The sequence below is a fragment of the Grus americana genome, chromosome 14 (assembly GCF_028858705.1).
Source record: "Grus americana isolate bGruAme1 chromosome 14, bGruAme1.mat, whole genome shotgun sequence".
In the NCBI taxonomy this organism is placed as follows: domain Eukaryota; kingdom Metazoa; phylum Chordata; class Aves; order Gruiformes; family Gruidae; genus Grus; species Grus americana.
This window is the reverse complement of record NC_072865.1, coordinates 2,565,198-2,582,854: the sequence shown is the minus strand read 5'-3', so window position 1 is coordinate 2,582,854 and position 17,657 is coordinate 2,565,198. Positions and strand designations below refer to the sequence as shown.

At 42.0% G+C, this 17,657-nt stretch overlaps 1 protein-coding gene across 7 annotated transcripts in view; it reads right to left on the bottom strand.

Moving 5' to 3' along the window:
* The window catches only part of RAPGEF6 (Rap guanine nucleotide exchange factor 6), a 130,887-nt gene that overhangs the window by 56,272 nt on the left and 56,958 nt on the right, over window positions 1–17,657 (bottom strand). The window contains exon 1 of one of the 7 annotated variants that reach the window (XM_054841976.1): window positions 9,870–10,534. The exons of the other annotated variants lie outside the window; for them this stretch is intronic. Within the exon in view, the coding sequence (XP_054697951.1) occupies window positions 9,870–9,923 (54 nt within the window). The 5' untranslated portion in view covers window positions 9,924–10,534. Of the gene's footprint in view, window positions 1–9,869; window positions 10,535–17,657 lie in introns of those variants that run through there. 7 annotated transcript variants of the gene reach the window in all.

Here is a 17,657-nt window from a genome sequence, read left to right as displayed (position 1 = left end):
TCATTTTCTAAATTAATCCTTAATTTAGCTTTGCAGTAGTATTTCTATCTACACCTATGGCAACACATGTTATACAAGAAATTGTCAACTTTTTCCAAGTCTTATGTCTGTAATTTTGAAATTAATTGGAGTATAAATTCTGATACATGGTGTATCTCACAAGCTAACAGACCATTCCACAGGCCCAAGTAGAGTGCGTCTGCAGTGACATTTACTTCCTACGTAAACACCATTTACTCTCAGCAGTGAAGTCACACAGAATACTCGGGAATTAAATTAAAAGCTAATTTTGGTATAACAAATTTTTAAGATTGCACATGCCCTGTACAACAGAGCAAATTACGTGGTCTTTGACGAGATGACCACCAATAAACTCTTTTGAGAAGCACACTAAAAATGATTGTTAGCCTGAGGACATCTTTCCTTTACGCGCTCCCTAGGAAGGTTTTGCTAAAAATTAAGGCTATAGAAAAGTCATTGCAGCGTTTCTATAGAGAGAAGGGCAACCACACGAGTCATAAGTGATGTCGTAGGAGGGCTAAAGTGAGACTTTTGCCTTTCTATTCCCCATTCTTTCCAGGAAAAGGAATGAGAAGAACCTCTTTCGGCACAGGGACCACGCTCCTCGCACTGTATTTCCTATGTGACTGACTTTTGGATTTGCTGGTACCTTTCCCCTACAGAAAAGCCACATCTGTGCCTCCGCGCCACAAGTTTTGAAAATAAGTATCAGTGTTTCTGGGTAGAGTTTGGATACCCGAGAAACACATGCTGAAAAGGCAGAGACAACAGGAATTTGCAAAATACTCTTGACAGATGGACAGAAGACTTAAGAATTATCTTTTCCTATGTGCAAAAGAAGCTTTCACCATTATGTTTCAACCTGCAGGAAATGGCACATTTATTAAACGCATTCAGAAACATCCTGCAACGAGGGCACTGACCAAAGGACTCATCATCAGAAACCAAATTACTAAAGGAAGCACAGTCCGCATAATTCTCCTGGTGTATAGTGTCCATTACAAATTCAAATTAATGGAAAGAAAATGGGCAATAAGGAAGCAAAAGTTTTGCCTCGTTCTTCATTTGATACTCCTTGATAGCAAAGTTTTTCATCAGTTTTCCTAGGCCCCCGTATGGATGTTTACAACCGATCGATCTAGTCTGGACACAGAAGAAGCATCAGCCTCTGAGGGAACAGTCTGTCCTTTTATAGGCTGTGTAAGCAGATTTTCTGTCTGTCCTTGGTTTTACAGATTTGTCAGTAACCTTATACCTTATTTGCTTTTCTGAAGTTCCCTGAAACGTTGCCAGTAAGAATAATATTCAGAAACAACGCAGGGTTTATTTCCACGAAACACCCCAGGACAAGCATAGCACAGCCCCGCAGTGTCGCTGCACACAGACGTCTGCTCTGTCACCCTAAAAACCACCGTGCACGGCTACAGCAACTGCCCAGTCCACCGCTAAAAACAGCTCTCAAACTCCATGCCTAACAATCCCAATTTTAAGGCACATATATTTGTTATTTTGTTTATTGCTTGAGGTTTTTCATTAAGAGGTTTTCCCTGTTTTCCACTGGAAGCCACTAACACACCCTCGGAGCGATAACTGTGATGACTCTTGGTAACCTCGGAGCTTTAGGAACCGCTCAGCCCCATCGCACCCAAGTGGTTTAAGGGTAGCAGTTTTCCTTTTGCAGCTGATACAGAAAGTTTAGACTGTTACAAACAGCCAGTTAGAAAACCTTCTTTGCCTTCAGTTTTAAAATATGAAATTAAACAAAACTGCCAACCTAAAAAGACCACGATCAGAGAGCTGACCAGGACCACAGTCCTCTGAACCCTCTGCCACCCCCCCTCTCCTTTTCAGGGACTATATCCTTCCATTCCCCTTCATCGGCCTTTTTGATACCATCAATTCAAAATCCTTCATACAGTTAATACTCGAATGAAATAGTTCTGTCCAAATTTCTTCCTTTTAATTCCCATTTGCACTTTCAGTCTTTGGATCTCCCATTTTTCAGCAGCCCTGCTGGGAGGTTTTCCCCCTTTACTCTGCAGTTCCACGTACATCCCCAATACCTTCGTGATTTCCTATAAAGCAAACCACTTCCACAGCAGAGGAAAGCTTTGTCTGAGCGGCCAGAGGGTGGGATGGGTTTCCTACACGGCTCATTCAAGAACACCTTGACTCCAGACGCCAGCAAGCGCTCCAACACATTATGCCATTAGCGGTCCTGGCCCTCTGGAGCGCGTCCCAGGCAGCATGCCCAGCCTGGCAGTGCAGTTGTCACAATCCATAGCTGATTATTTTAAATGCTTCATGGTCAAAGACTACCGTGTTCAAAAGGCTCAATGTAGAAAAAAAAAAAAAAAAAAATAACCTCCAAATGGGCATTTAGCTTTCCTTGATCTGTACCAAGTGTCAAGAAGCAGCTGGCCAACCCTGCTCAGCACAACGGTGCTACTTTGGACTCCTGTTTCCACCAGTACAGATGTGTTGCTAGCTTCACAGCCACTGCTGCTTCACTTGGCCTCCAGCTTGGGCAAGCTCTGCATTCTAACTTCTTATTTGCCAGTTGGTTTGATGGTCTATGTGCCTGCGACTCCATCATCAGCTTGTTCATTCTCAAAAGATAACTAAATTCTTTAATTAGTTCTATTTTTTCTTTCTACAACCTACTGAAACAAGAGCAGTGGTGCTTACTCCCACTGACATGCAGTCCATCTCGCACCAAACAAACCTTTCATATCCCACTTTTTGCTCTCATCCATTTAATTTATTCCATCTATGGAAAAAAAAAAAAAACACCCAACAAAACCCAAACAAAAAACCCCCACAAGCAAAACTCTCAGACTTTTTTCTTGGCATCAGTAAATAAGTTATTTTAATCATCTCCTATTTTACTCCCAGAATATAATGAGAAACCACCAAAACCAAGTGGAGTTCTCTTCTGCAACATTTCCATTAGCCTTTTTCCCAAGGATTTATATAAATCAACTCTGGTTTAAGTTCACCTTTTACATACGAGCTACAATTCTGCTCCAGTTTAAAAATGTTTAAAATACACTTAGAGCTGTGTTAATGGGAGAGGAGAAAGTTGCTCCTCTGAGATACACAAAGAGGCCACTTAGGTCTCCACTGAGAGGGTAAGATGAGCCCAGCCGAATTACCCATGCTGACATCAGTCCTCAACTAACTTAATGCAAACACACACATTTCCTCCTTAAAGACCACAGATGTTCCACCAGTGGCACAGAAGAGATTTCTTCAGATTTTTAAAGAGCAATGATGTCTTTTTCTGCTGTTTTTAAAGCCAACTGACGGATCAAATATTTTCCCAACAGGTTCAGATAAAATCCTGTAACTTCAACAACATGATGCAAAGAAAAGCGGTGCCTACCCAACTACACAGACTTCAGATCACTTTCCTTTCTAAAACGTACAGAAGATGGGCTTGCTGACAATATTTATTTCAAAATTTGTTTCAATTCATAAGCTACCATACACACTCCAGTTATTATTAGTACTACAGATATGAATCTCAAAGAAATAAGGACCAAGTTGATACCATTCACAACAGCCTCGCAAGTGCCCTGAAAACTGTCCTTATAACTTTCCTACAACAACCCCAGGTTTACAAAAAACACCCCAAAAAAACCCCACCACAACAAAAACATCTAGAAGAATTAAAAATCCCTAGAGGCTGTTCTACGCCTACAGCAGCCAAGAGCTTCTTGGTCTTCATGGCTGCTAGGGCGCACAGAAAATAAAATCCTCTGAAGTATCACGTTTCCTTAGTTACAATAAGGTGACACGAGGACAGAATTTCAAAGTAAATTCTGGTGTCGCCTGAAACCACACATGTAATGCAATTTTAATTTGGTTTTCATATGTCTAAATTATAGATTACTGCTATGCCTCAACTCACGATAATGCTAAGCGTCTGACACGCAAATATCTCTGCTTTGGAGAAGAAGTGGGGACTTCAGCTGTGAAAATTCACCTGTGAAAAAACGTACCAATATTGATGAGAGCTCCATAATACCGGGAATATCCAACACGTAAACACAAGTTGCATTTTTCACAACCATCAGCTAATACAGATCAACTCTTCTCTGGTCCATTCACAGTGTAACAGTTTTTAAATATCAAGAATTGGGTTTTGTTATTACGAAAACATAACAGGAATGTTCAAAAAGACTTATTTTCAGTGCCAGCATTCAAAATTTACTGTTTGTTCTCGCCACTGAAAACTAATGCATTACAAGACTAAAAGTAGCCTTGTCTAAATAATTACAGTGGAAAACAAACAGCAGCTAGTGATGCTCTAAGTTCCATAAGAAGCCCAAGTTTCACAAGTCATTAAAACTCCAGCAGCCGTGCAGGCGACAGCAGCCCGACGTTTGGGGAGCTCTCATCCTGAGACAATACTGCAGGGCACATGAAATTCCAAATCTACATCGAGTTTCATCTCAGCTGAATAATTTATAAACTCTTATACACACTGATTGGTAAAATACAGCGGTGATGATGGTCTCTCTTCACACATCCTCAGGCTGCTACAACCTTAACTTCACAGTAATGACACGCAGGTGACAATCGGCTCTGGGGATGCACCTAGCAGGGCTGCGAGGGCGCAGGGAGCAACGTATTACTTCTCAGCAAACAGCCATGTAATGAGGCTCTCAGATCCTGTATGTGCAAAAGAAATACAAAGAAGCCCCAATCTTCCATCTGCGTTTTCTTTCTGTATTCATAAAGAAATGCATTCATGGAAGCGAGTGGAGCAAAACAGGGTGGTCCTGAACTCGGGTGGAGCTGCAAGCAGAATTGTAACAGAGCAAGTTTAAAACAAACAAAGTCTAGGAGGGAATAAATGAACAGATAGGTGTTTATTTGCATATTAAGAGCCAATTTCCGATAAAAACAATACTTCAGGAAAAGGCTTTTTCTGTCGAAAAGTAGTACAATGTGTACTTGTATTTAACATGTTATATACTGGAGTATAAGAAAATCCAAGCTTTCTAGAGTAAATGGCCACATAGCTCATATTAAACCAGTTTTATCTTAATAAATTATCAAGCAAAAAGGTAATTTGAAAAGTTTTACAGAAAGTTTCACGCAAGTTGTTATAAAAAACAGAGTTACACTTTTAACTGAGTGTCAGGAAAAACGGCATTCGTTGGTCCAAGCACTCACTCTCCAAGCGCTCAGGGATAAGAGTATTGAGTAACCAAGGGGCTGTGCTCCTACAAATCACTTAAGATGAAGAAACAGGGCAATCCTGCTGCTGCCGGGGATGGAGAAGAAAGGGATCCAAACATATGGACTAGGAGAGACCATAAATACTCTGAGGAGCTGTCTGAAACTCCTTAAATTCAAAAGAGAGCTAAATCATGCAAAGCGACGATCATAAGAGGGAAGAACGATCTGGAACCAGAAGAGAGGAGCTTGCAGGGCAATTCCCCGCTGCCTCTGCCTGCACACAACTCGCACACTCGGGTGATGAGCGCCCACAGGTCCCACTCTGAGTGATGACGGGTGCTCCGCACCGCAGAAAGTTGGACTGGAAGCTACAGGCATGGGCAGAGAAAGATTGGTGGGAGAGGCAAAGCCAAGAGGAAGAGAAAGACGCTGTCAAAATCGACTGAAAAAAGAAAGCAAAGGATCAGTTACTCTATTTGCACTGAAAACATTTAAAATTCATACTGCCAGGGCTATGTTCCATATAAGTGCATTAGCAAAGACAAGGACGACATCCAATCAAATCAAGGACACACTATCCCAGCTCTGTTTTTCTTCTGAAGAGCTGAAAATAATCTTTAATTGCATGAAGGTTTCAACTCAAGATCCTGGAGATCAAATCGATGCCCCTTGGAATCAGAAGATGGTGTTACACTGATTTTAGTTACAGATAACTAAAACTTGCATCATGTCCCTGTGAGACAACAGCAGAAATAGGAATGGGACTGAAAAATGACTCCAAGTGTTCTGCTTTAACCCAAACACAAACTTTTACAGAGCAAATGTACCTTGTTATTATGCTTAGCATTATTAGATTTTATCTAAACAGCAGAAAGAGAAGAACACAGAAGCCTAGAGAAAATAAATTACTGTCTACTGTCACAAGACAAGTTTAACATGCACCTGGGATCTTAAATGAAACTGTTTTCCTTCAGGAACAAACATTTTAGAAGCTTAGATGTTAATTCAAAAAACCTTATTTTCTATAAAAAGCACATTATCTCAAAAAGCATCTCTTTTTAAATATCCTCTATAGATACATTATCCAATCATTCCGTATTTCCCCCATCAGACCCTCCTGCTAAACAAATAGGGCAACTGTGTATGAATTCCAGGGTTGGGAAATTGTTAGGATGTGCGTAAAATTTCTATTACAGGAGAACCGCGTACGTCTATCGTTACGTTTAGAGCTCTCTTTCATAGTGACTTCGTAACACATCTATGTTTAAGACTCTAATACCACAAAGTGCATTACAGGCAATTTAACAGACACTGAGAAAGTTATGATCGGAATTACAAAGACGATTGGAAACTTGCTGAGATACACCAGAAATATTTAAATTTTTTTTGCCTTAAAATGTTGCATTGATATCAGAGGAATTTAGTTTAATAGAAGTTGAATGCCTCTTGTCCTCACTAATACAGTCAGTCCGTGGAAGCAGATCTCCACAAGACCGATGCAAAGGCCTCTACCTTCCTTCATCTTCCTCCAGCGTGCCAGTGGCCTGACAGCTGAGACTGCTTTGATCACTGTTTTCCATACTGCTTGCTGCTTATCATATTCACCCTGTTTGCTTGAGGATGCCTGTATCTATTTATCTCATCTTCTACAGTCTATCATTCCAGAAAGCGAACAGTCCCCAGGGCAGAGACCACTTCTGATGTGCTTCTGACTCGGGCTTCTGCCCCGGTGCTGATACCTCAACTGACAGAGGAACAACCATCATCTTCCTGCAAAGGTGATGGTGATTCCTCTTGGACACATTTCCAAGTATCAGCATAGTCTTGAGAAATGCTGTTGACCTCTACAGGAGCCAGCACGGAAGGGCTGAAAGGCTCCTACAGCTCATCTTCAGGTGCCCTGCAGAAATTCACAACACTCGGGGTTCTCTCTCTGTCTATCCTCCTTTCAGCAGCTCTTTCTGCAGGAAAATAGATTGCGATGATTACTTTACAGATGCCTACTTTTACTTTCGGAAGGCAAAAGCAACGGAGTTTCTGGGTGCGTGCCATGCAAACCGCTGCGGACACCCCTTCTACTCAGAGAGTATCTTCCAGGTGGTGACAGAGCTCCTAAAGCTGGAGCTTCTCCTGCGGGTAACTCCCCAGCCGCACAAGTGAACCTCCTCTGGGTAAGGTTAACCTTCAGAAGGATTCTCCTTTACGTACCTTCACAAAAGCTTACCTTTCTGATTAGTCATCTGAAATATGACTTCATTTTGCTCCGATTAAATGGATGTCTCATTGCACTGTCACATTCAGAACCGCTGTAATCACAACTGAGTCAACAGCCCATTTTCAGACTGTTGTCCTACACCAGTTTAAAAGCAACTAATTAAAAAAAAATTCTGGGACAAGTATCTATGTAAATCTAAGAAATTTTGAATTTAATCACTGAGAAAGCAAATGAAAAAATCAGATGTCTACTGCTTTATGGCAAGAAATGGCTCTGGTTTCAAAACAGTATCATAAAATCCTTGACATTTTCAAGTTAAAAGTTATAAACTTGCATATTTAAAATTCTGACATCAGTTATTTTTCCATAATATATATTATTATAAAACACCTGTCAGAGACAGATTTGTGGTATAAAATGGAACAAACTCAGATATAATTCAGCTCAGCGTGTTTAACCCTATGCACATTTCTCTTCAGAGTTGCAGAACATCATGAACAGATTAGTCAAAAAGTTTGGGGGGGTTGCAGGAGTTTTGGGGGGCTTTGCGGGGGTTTGCAGAAGGGGGCTACAGGTGCTTTTTCTTTTGTGGCTTTAAAGACAAAGAACTTTTAGCTATGGATTGGAATGCAAAACCAGTGAATCGGTTCTCCTCCGCCATTTAAAAAAAAAAGAAAAGAAAAGAAAGAAAAAGCAAAACCTCCCCCTCCAGAACATTTTACATTTTACACCATTTCATTTATGAACAGTAAATGAGTGAATAAATGGCTTGACTGGCACGGCAGCAATCTGCTGGGTATCATCCGCAGGGGGCCAAAAGCCTTTACCATTTTTTTTAATATTATTATTTCACTTCCGCCAAACCCTGATTTGAGCACAGGGTTTCTTGTTTGTGGTTTCTCACTTTGGCCCAAACTCTACGGAAAGAGCAATCTCAGCTGAAGTACCAACGTGACTAAGCATTCCCAGTTTTTAAGGAATATTACACGTTCAGCCCTCCTTAATAAGGATGGTGCAGGTAAGCCAAGCTTAAGTAAATGGATCCTTTCCTACGTAAGGTCTAGAGAGTAGGAAGGGTAAAAAGCGAAGGGGCCTACATGTATACTGGAGACACGGATGAGGACAGGAACCAGCAGGAACTCCAAGGTGAGGAGCCGCAATTACCTGGTTGAGCACACAGAGCCCATCTGCCCTGCGAGGCAAGGAGTACCGGCAGCATCGCTTCACCCGATGAGGGGGTGGACTCAGCACACATGAAACAGCCAAAATTTGGCCACACGTACACCCGTGTATTTACACACTGATGCTGGCAACTGCATACGGAAACCCTGAAGCCCAGCGTTTTTGCCCCCAGACACTGTGAGCCTCCACTTACATTTCATCAGACATAAAAACCAAAGAGGGAAAACCATCCTGCACACGGACTCCACACACCCTGCTGTGTTTCTCCCCTGTGCCTCTCCGCACCACCATGTCACTGAGAGTCTAAACTTGTGGGGACCAAAGTCAAGAGCAAATTTCTTGCTCTGAAGTCAATGCTGTATCTCCTGATGTCAAGAGCACAAGGGTTTTGCCCACTGCCTTCAAACCCTGCCAGCTCTCACACGCAAGAAAGTTGCACAATCTTTATTCTGGCCTGTATGAGCCGCAATATAAATCCAAAATTGTACTAAATAATACTGAATATATGCCCGGCCTCAGGTTTCTAAGGCAATTCCCATGTCTTAGGTGACGACTACTTGGCAGTAGCATTAATAAAATACCAGCAACTCGGCTAATTTTCTGACCGAGCACACCAAATAGTAAGGGTCTGACAAATACCTTATTTTGTAATTTCTTTAAAGGATTTTCTCTCAATAGGTGGGTTTGCTCGAATGTTCTAGATTTCATTCCCTCCTTTGAAAGAAACACCCTTCCCTCCCCAGTTTCACAAAAATACTGCATCTTTAGACACACAAAATAATTTGTGTCCTTTAAAGCTAATTACATAGTTCAGCTAAATAATTAAGCAATTCCACAATGCTGCACAAAGGAAACAAGCAGTACAGCTTCATACAGCTTGAAAATCAAAACATCAGTGGGTTTGTATACCAGTATTTTCAAGTTAGCAATACATGCAAGCAGTCATAAAAATGTTACACTTCAGTAATACTTGCTCCATATATTAATAGGCTAAAAGACAAGCTTTACACATTTCATGAGCAAACGGCATTTTTTTATACTTCCTGTTAATTTACAAGCTATTCGTATATAAAACAAATTCCAAGATTTCAAGGTCCCCCTTTCCCGTTTAAGAAATGATTCCACACGAACAGCCCATGCACAGCCAGGAGTCCAGCATCTCAGCCGAGCAGCACTCAGGGTTTGAGAAGCGAACATTCAAATCGCCCCACGGTTGCCAATACATGTCAGAGAAATGCAGCACAGACAAAATCTTACTTACTTTGGAGGCCCACGGCTGCAGGCAGTTGGCATAACATCGAACAAGAAAAGCCATTTCTTAGGCTGGGGAAAAAAGTTTCCTTTTTGAAATAAAAGCCACAGAACTAAAATATGGAGTAAAATCCCCTCTGGATTCTCTTTAAAAATCATAAACCAAAGCAGCAAATGTACATGTATGCAACTTCTCAGGCTTGGATTTCACGCTGAATTCGATTACAGCTTCCACTATATCTGAGTGGTTCTCAGTATTGCAGTGAGTTAGCAGCAGCAGCAGCAGCTATTCCTATAAAAATGTTCCAGTTTTAACAAGCACATAAATTCAAATCAAAATGTTTCCTAGCTTTTCAAATACAAATATCCATACGTTCCCCCAGGCGAGAGGCTTGGACCCAAAAAGTGCTGCTAAAATTGAATTAATTCTGAAATGGATTAGAACTGCAGGTTAAAGCAACAATACATTAAAAGGTGAGATATGAATTCTTCAAATTCCTTTTTTCTCTTCACTAAAATGCATTTACGAGTGGCTTATCTTCGGGTCCACTTTTCAGAAACTTCACTTTCACATTGTAGATGAAATTTTGCAAAGGTTCTTCAGCATCTTAGGCGATTCAGGAATCCCACACCCTGGATATCAAAGTTTCTTCTTTATACTCTTGTCCATCATAACTGCAAAAATTGAATTAGTGTCCGGATTGTAGCTCCAGGATATATGCTCTAACAGGTTTGCACTGTGGAATGCATTAAAAGCCTCTGCAATACAAACCCTTTCCTCTTTTGCCCCCCCTCCTTCTCTTTTTAATGCAGTTTACAACTCTGCAGTGTTGCTTAGTATTCTAATGCATCAGTCAGATACCACGGTTAATCCACGCCTAGCTTTTCCAATTAAAACATTTCTGTAATGCACAACAAAACAGTACGTCCATGGCTACAGCAAGACTGACTGCTGGAGTCCTAATTCCTTACTATCTTTGCTTGCTTCTCAGCAGCTCCCTCAGGAGAAGCTCCCATCGATTGGATGCTCCGCAGCAAGATGAAATATCTAATAAGGAGGAAAGAGAGTGGGAGGGGAACCGAGCTAAAAGGATGACATCACCTGTATAGAAAGCCTTTAGAAACTGCATTAGATCAATTGGCTACTGTATCTGCAGATGCAGCCAACAGAGCATCTTTATTGACCTAATATAAACACACATCTCAGTACAACAACTGCTCAGCAAAACATCCCTGCTCCACATTATATTTTATATCATTTTATGATATATTCATGCATATACTATAACTCTGAATGTTTTGATTTTTCTATATATTTTTTCAAACGAATCTCATGTATCTATTAACAGTTTCAACAGCATTTAGGTGGATTATTTCTCATCTTTGCATCCAAATTTAAAATTAAGTAAAATAAATATCTGCAGACGTTCACATGCATGCACACGCAGATACAGCCATAATCAGTTCACAATAAAATAATTTCTGCTTTTATGTATGTATGTCACACAAAAGCCTCAACATTTTTATCTCATCCTATACACTCATTAGGAGATTTCTGTCCAGAATGAGAAGTAAATTCCTTACTGAAAGGTGATGTTTATAATTCTCATAATTTTAATGGTTTTGAAACCATGTAAAAAGTTTTGGTGAGTGGGGGTTTTTTTCCCCTCAGTCAAGACCAATTCTGTTTATAACCAAAACTGCCTTAATTCTGCAGCAGTCAATTTAGTTTTAGAATTTCTTTTTGCAACTAAAAACTGAAATATTTGCAAGCAGCTTAGGATCTTGGATGGCAGCCCAGCCTGCTGGAGAGCTGCTCTGAGGAAGCACCTACGAGATCCCACACCTTTGAGCTGGGTCTGCCGCGATGCTTTCAATTCCTAGAAGGCAACTGACTTCTGCTACCGTGCAAGAAGGGAGGAAAGCACGGGAGAGAGAGGGAGGGGGACAGGAGGTGCTGGCTCTGTTAAAGACATTATTTGATGCTCTGGATCATTTACTTCATCTGCAAGAAGGGGCACTCACTGTTTCTGTTTTCCTCTCTTTGGAAAGAATTTTCATCGCCATGCATCCCATTATTCCCAGTTTGCATCAGACTTGAGGGTAATTCTCCAAAATCCTTGTAGCCCTTGATGGCCATACCTCCCATACAGAAAAGGACCTTCCAGGAGCAGCCTGGTGGCAGCAAGGGCCAAAAATCCCTTTTGTGTTCGCTTGTTTGCTTATTCTTGAGTACTGAATTGGGCGGTTTGAGGCAATCCACAGAAAGCTCTTTTTCGTCTACTGTGCCAAGGGGCACGTGGAAGAAGATTCTTACATTTTGGAAGCCAAGCTGCACCAACAGGACACCCCGCCTCATCTCAACCACAGGCTCCTTTCAGCAGTCATCCGGAAGCTGAATTCTCCCTGGCATATAACCCAAGATACAACGGGAGTTGCACCTTAACTAAGAAAAAACCTTCCCCCCTAGCACCTTCCAAAACTCTCTTAAAAAGAAAAAAAAAAAAAATTGTATTAATGTCTGAATTTACTTAACTTCTATCAGACAATGAGAATAATAAGAGGCAACCAGACTTCATAAGTATTACTAGGTTTAATTTGTATTTAAACATAAAGGAAAAACTGAACTTCATTCCTGCACGTGCAAAATTTGCAAACCCAAAGTCTATTTGATTTTTAAAAGCTGCAAGAATTTTAGATAGTTATTTCAGATTTTAAAAATGCATTACACCAGCTAAATAAATAGCTGTTTCTTTTACTGTTCCTTCAATAGTGAACAATAGGCTAGATATGTCAGCTTCACCTTACATATAATTGTATTGCATCTTTGCTAATAATTCACAAAATTGTATCCAAAAGCATCTTAAACATCAAATATAATGCCACACTGATAAATGTTCAGCAGCAATGAACATCCAAATACTTTTATGCAGTGTTACCTGTATTATAGTTATCACCATCACAATTTACATCCAGGAGAAAAGAAAACCCACCCAGCTAAAGGAAACCTCTCCCTGCCTGCACGCACACCGATAGCACACAAACTCCATCCCTCGGCTAACCGGGCAGATATTTATCTCCCAACCGCATTTTAAACCTGCTGCATTGTGCACGAAACCCAATCCACTAAAGATTTTGGCGCGGATGCCATATTTTACAACTACTGTAAACACGAGCTCAATAATGGGAACAAAATTCTATTTCCTTCTAGTTTTGCCTTTAAGTGAAGATGACATCATCCCTCTGCCCGTCCCGCCAATGAGCGCAGCGGCGGTGGTCCCGGGGGGCTGCAGCCAGCTCTGCGCAGCCCTGCCCGCCCGTGCAGCCCCGAGCGGGGGGAAAACCTGACCTAGTTCCACACCCCAGCTTTTGGGGCATCCCCCCCACTCATTTCTGGGGTGGTTTGTTGTGGGGTTTTTTAACACAGACTCATTTCTGCAGCCCCAGCTCCCTGCAGCACAAGGCTGTAAGTTTTTATAAAGCGTCTGGTTAATGACAAATCTCAAAACTAAAGGAACTTGGAGATGAAAAAAAAAAAATCTGATACAAAGGCTGCTCCATAGTGATCGCAATCAAAATACTTGTGAAGAGCTGCAGCATCAGGCAGAACCACAAACAGTAAATCATCAGTCTCATTTTAAGCCAGATTCCAAGTTTTCAGAGAATATCTTAAGGAAAAAAAAAATCCTTCGGTCTACAATCTCTGAATTAAAGGTGGTCTTTGTTTCTTCACACCGATTTCTTTCCATGCTTGAAACATCACTCCGTACATTTCTATGCATCATTCCCTTTATCCTCCCATAATGCTATCTGAATCCTCCCGACTGTTAAATAAATCTGCATGTTCTAATTGTCTAACAAGAGTAAGTCACTGAAAAATGCGATGTTTTTAAAAGGGTAGTAAGGCCTTTCATAATTTAAACGCACGTTCAGTTAAGCACGATTAGAGTCTTCTCTTATTTAAGGACACCACAAATTGAAGTTCTGCAAAAGCAGAGAGCACTGGCAGCTGACAGCAGAAGGTACCCATCAAGCAGCACCACTTTTCCTGATCAATCAGAGAAAGAAAAGCCCATTGTGCAGCACCGGCGGGGAGGACGAGCGCTGATCTCAAAGCCGCCATGGCACTGGCTGAAAAGGCAGAAGCCGCCTGCCTGCTGGCGAGCGGAGGGGCCTGGGTCCGAGGGCTGGGCTTGCGGACTTCTGTCCTTTTGTCCTGAGCGCTGGCACGCTGTCCCCCTGCCACGTCCCCCTGCAGCAGTGCTCAGCTATGAGCAGGTACCTTGATTTGCTCCCCCCATGCTGAGTCCAGTACCGAAGGTAGCATCCTCACTCCAAGCCCACGATGGGGGCTGGGGAAGGAGACCAGCTGCTTGGAAAGCAATCTGTCATTTCCCACACTCGGGCAAAGAGGTTTCAGGCTAAAATAATTCATCTTAATACAGTCTGGCAAGTGGGAATCGCCAAACACAGAGGCAAACACAGAAATATTTTAGAGTTAAGGGCACCTGCATCAAGAGGTTATTTCAATATATTGGAGTACTTGAAATCGTTTTTGAAAGGGCAGGTGATGGGGAGCATGGGGTGCAGGACCCAAAGCCAGCTGCAGCACGAGCTGGATGCAGTCCCTGCTGCGCTGGCACAGCTTGCTCGATTCAGTGCCTCTGGCATGTTTCTCCCTCTTCTCCCCGCCATTTAACTTAAGCATCTTAAATGAATCATTGTACTTTCATGGCAAGGTTAGACCCTCATTAGGGCTTCTCAGGAATTCCTGTTTAAATTTAAAAAAAAAAAAAAAAAAAAACAGAACTCTCCACCCTGTTCCTGACCCTTTTAGGAAGCTGCAGCAGGGAAAGCAGCACCGTGAGCTCCCATTCCCCTTCAGGGTGACATTATGTGATGCAACTGCATCCTTACGTACATCACTTTCCACAGTAGCACTTACTAATAGGCTGTAGAAAAATCCTACCGAAATATCTGTAGGACTCCTAAGTAGTATGAAAACACGATCCATCCTAAGGGAAGGAGCAAGGGAGAGCGGGAGGGAGCGGGAGAGGGAGGGCAGAGACTGTCATCATCCCTGAAGTGATGTAAGCTTCTAAATATAGCACCAGCAATACAGAAGGAACAATAAAAAGGCACCATGGATTCAATTTCTCCATCGCTTTTGCACTACCCCAACCATCTTTTTTCAGCCGTTGTGTTAAGCACAGAAAGGTCATCTTCTATTTGCAGCGATTCAGATTTATATGGTTTATAATACTTTCTTAAATACATTTATAAATTACAGCGCTCTCCTGCAGATCTCTGTCTGTCGGAGCACGCTCTCTGCAGAGTTGGGCAGCAGCATGCTCAGCATTGCAAACAGGGATGATGCCAGTGCAGGGGGAAGGGGGAAGCCCCCTCTGCTACGGACTCAAACAAAAAGTTCATTTCTACGGTTTGAACAGAGATGATTCACATCACCCTCCTCCCTTCCTTCCTGACATCTCATTTCAGCAAGGGGTGGGGAAGTTTGGGAAGGTACACAACCCAAAAATCCCTGGTGATGAGAAGGAGTGGGTACCAACCCAGCAGGGTCGGTTTGTGGGACTAAATCCACCCAGAGATCCTGAACGTACAAAATCTCCCACAGCAAAATTTCTCAAACACATGCAGAATTTTGCTCACTAAAATGTTACCTCAATCTAGTCTCGAAACTGAAATCACAGCACAAACCTAACACGGATCCGGCCGTAATCTCCCCAGCTGCCTCCTACCTGGGAGGCCAATCAGAGTTTCGTGTTTGGAAATTGCAAAGCTCATCAACGTACAGATTCATTTTCATCCCCCAGAAGCTGATATGAAAGCAAATACAAAATACCATTTTTTCTTTCCTCATTTATAAAAACTGCATCTCAAGTTAAAACCAGTAGATTAAGACTATTTAGAACATAAGGTATCAGCACACCTCTCACAAGAAAAAGGCCTCTGATTAAATGACCTTGAGAATAATACATTAACTCCACAGATGAGGTTAAAAATCATTAAAATGCCACTTGCAATTTTTTTTCTGCCATTTTTCTTGAGGATTAACACTGAACTGAAAGCAGGAAGCGGGGAGGAATCTGACTCCTCCTACCAAATTTCTAAATTTCCCTCTAAGCAGGGGTGATTTTGAACAGTCAACTCCCATTTACTGGCGGTCAGGGCATCCAGCTTGAAGAGCTGATGTGACACGAGTATCGTCTCAGGCATGACATCTCATGAACATTCTTTCCCCAGGAGCAGACCCGTGTCTGGAGGCACCACGCTGCTTTTCTGTGTGCAGAGTCTACGCCGACAGACTTGCCTGGGCTGAGGCGTAACTCCATGCATAGACATCTCAGCTGTCCCTGGACCCAGGCTGGGACCAGCGCGGTGCGGCACAGCCTGAGCTCAGTAACAGCGCGAGCAGGGGAGAAAGAGGGGTAAGGCACTGGCAACAGAGCTCCCAGCTCTGCGAGGCTTCCCTCATCAGATGAAGCATTGCAGCATGGTGATTTCCAAACTTTCTCATTTTCTGGTATGGTCCAGCCCTTATTGCCTTTAAAAATGGGAAGCTGAGTATGCTCTTGGGTGATTCCCCACCACCACCACCACCACCACATCATTTAGGGTCCATCCCTCCACTGAGAGGGAACCAGCAGCAAAAGCCCAGTTACTCTCACCTGATTCAAGAAACTGATCTTAACAGATAAAGCAAGGGATGGGCCAGATGCCACCCCTGTACTCCAAGTTGACAAACCACAACTGCTAACCAAACTTTAAAAGTAAACAAAATCAAAAAGACAATACAAGCATTGTGGCTACATTACCGCCAACTAAAAACTTTAATACTCAGCAATAGAAAGCAACTCTGACTTGCAAGAACAAAGTATCAACAAGGAATTAAGCTACACTGATGGTCCCATTTAGCCAGAGACTTCATTTAATCAACTATTTCAAGTATTTCATCTGTCAAATATATCCCCATTAAGAAAGTTTCCACATATCAAATGTAAAATTACAAATGCTGTTAAATGTCATTAGATAGCAATCAGTTCTATGCCAAAACCAAAGATATTCTTCTAGCTATTCCCTCATACAGATAGTGGTTTTCATGCCAAGTTTTTCAAGGAAAACAGGGCATCCAAATGCTTGCATTATGCACTGACATTTTCTGATGGTGATTTTAACTGAAAATTGCTCAGGATATTCTCAGTCCCTAACTTGGTCCAGAAGGCTTCCAAAGAACACAACTGAGTTTATGTGAATTTCCATATTCTAAATTAGAAAATCATTTTAACTTGAATACAAAGTTGAAGGTACTACCACCACGATCCTTTAAAGAAGTCCTTCAGTGTTACGTGACATTCCACCCAATGATTCAAACTTACAACTCTTCAGACTAAAATACAAAATGACCCTCCACATGACTACCGTGTTCAAAGGCGTGATAAACCTAAACCTAAGCCAAAGGTTGAGTTGGCTACAAACGAGAATACAACCAGGCTGCTATGCTTCAGTACAGCATATTGAACAGAAACAGCCCAGATGGAAGACAGGAAATAAAAAACAGATCCACGCACGCTACCATCTCCCTGCGTGCAGGCAACCAGCTTGCTGGCTACTACCCTATCGGTTTTCCACAAGAAGCCACTCAATATGTCATTCCAAAAGAGTGAGACAATAATGTTAAAAAGAAGGATCCGACAAAGACCTGCAACTCATACACAAACAGTTCTTATGTCCCCCCAAAAGACTGAAATGCCTTTCTCAGGTGCAGAGCACTGCTTTT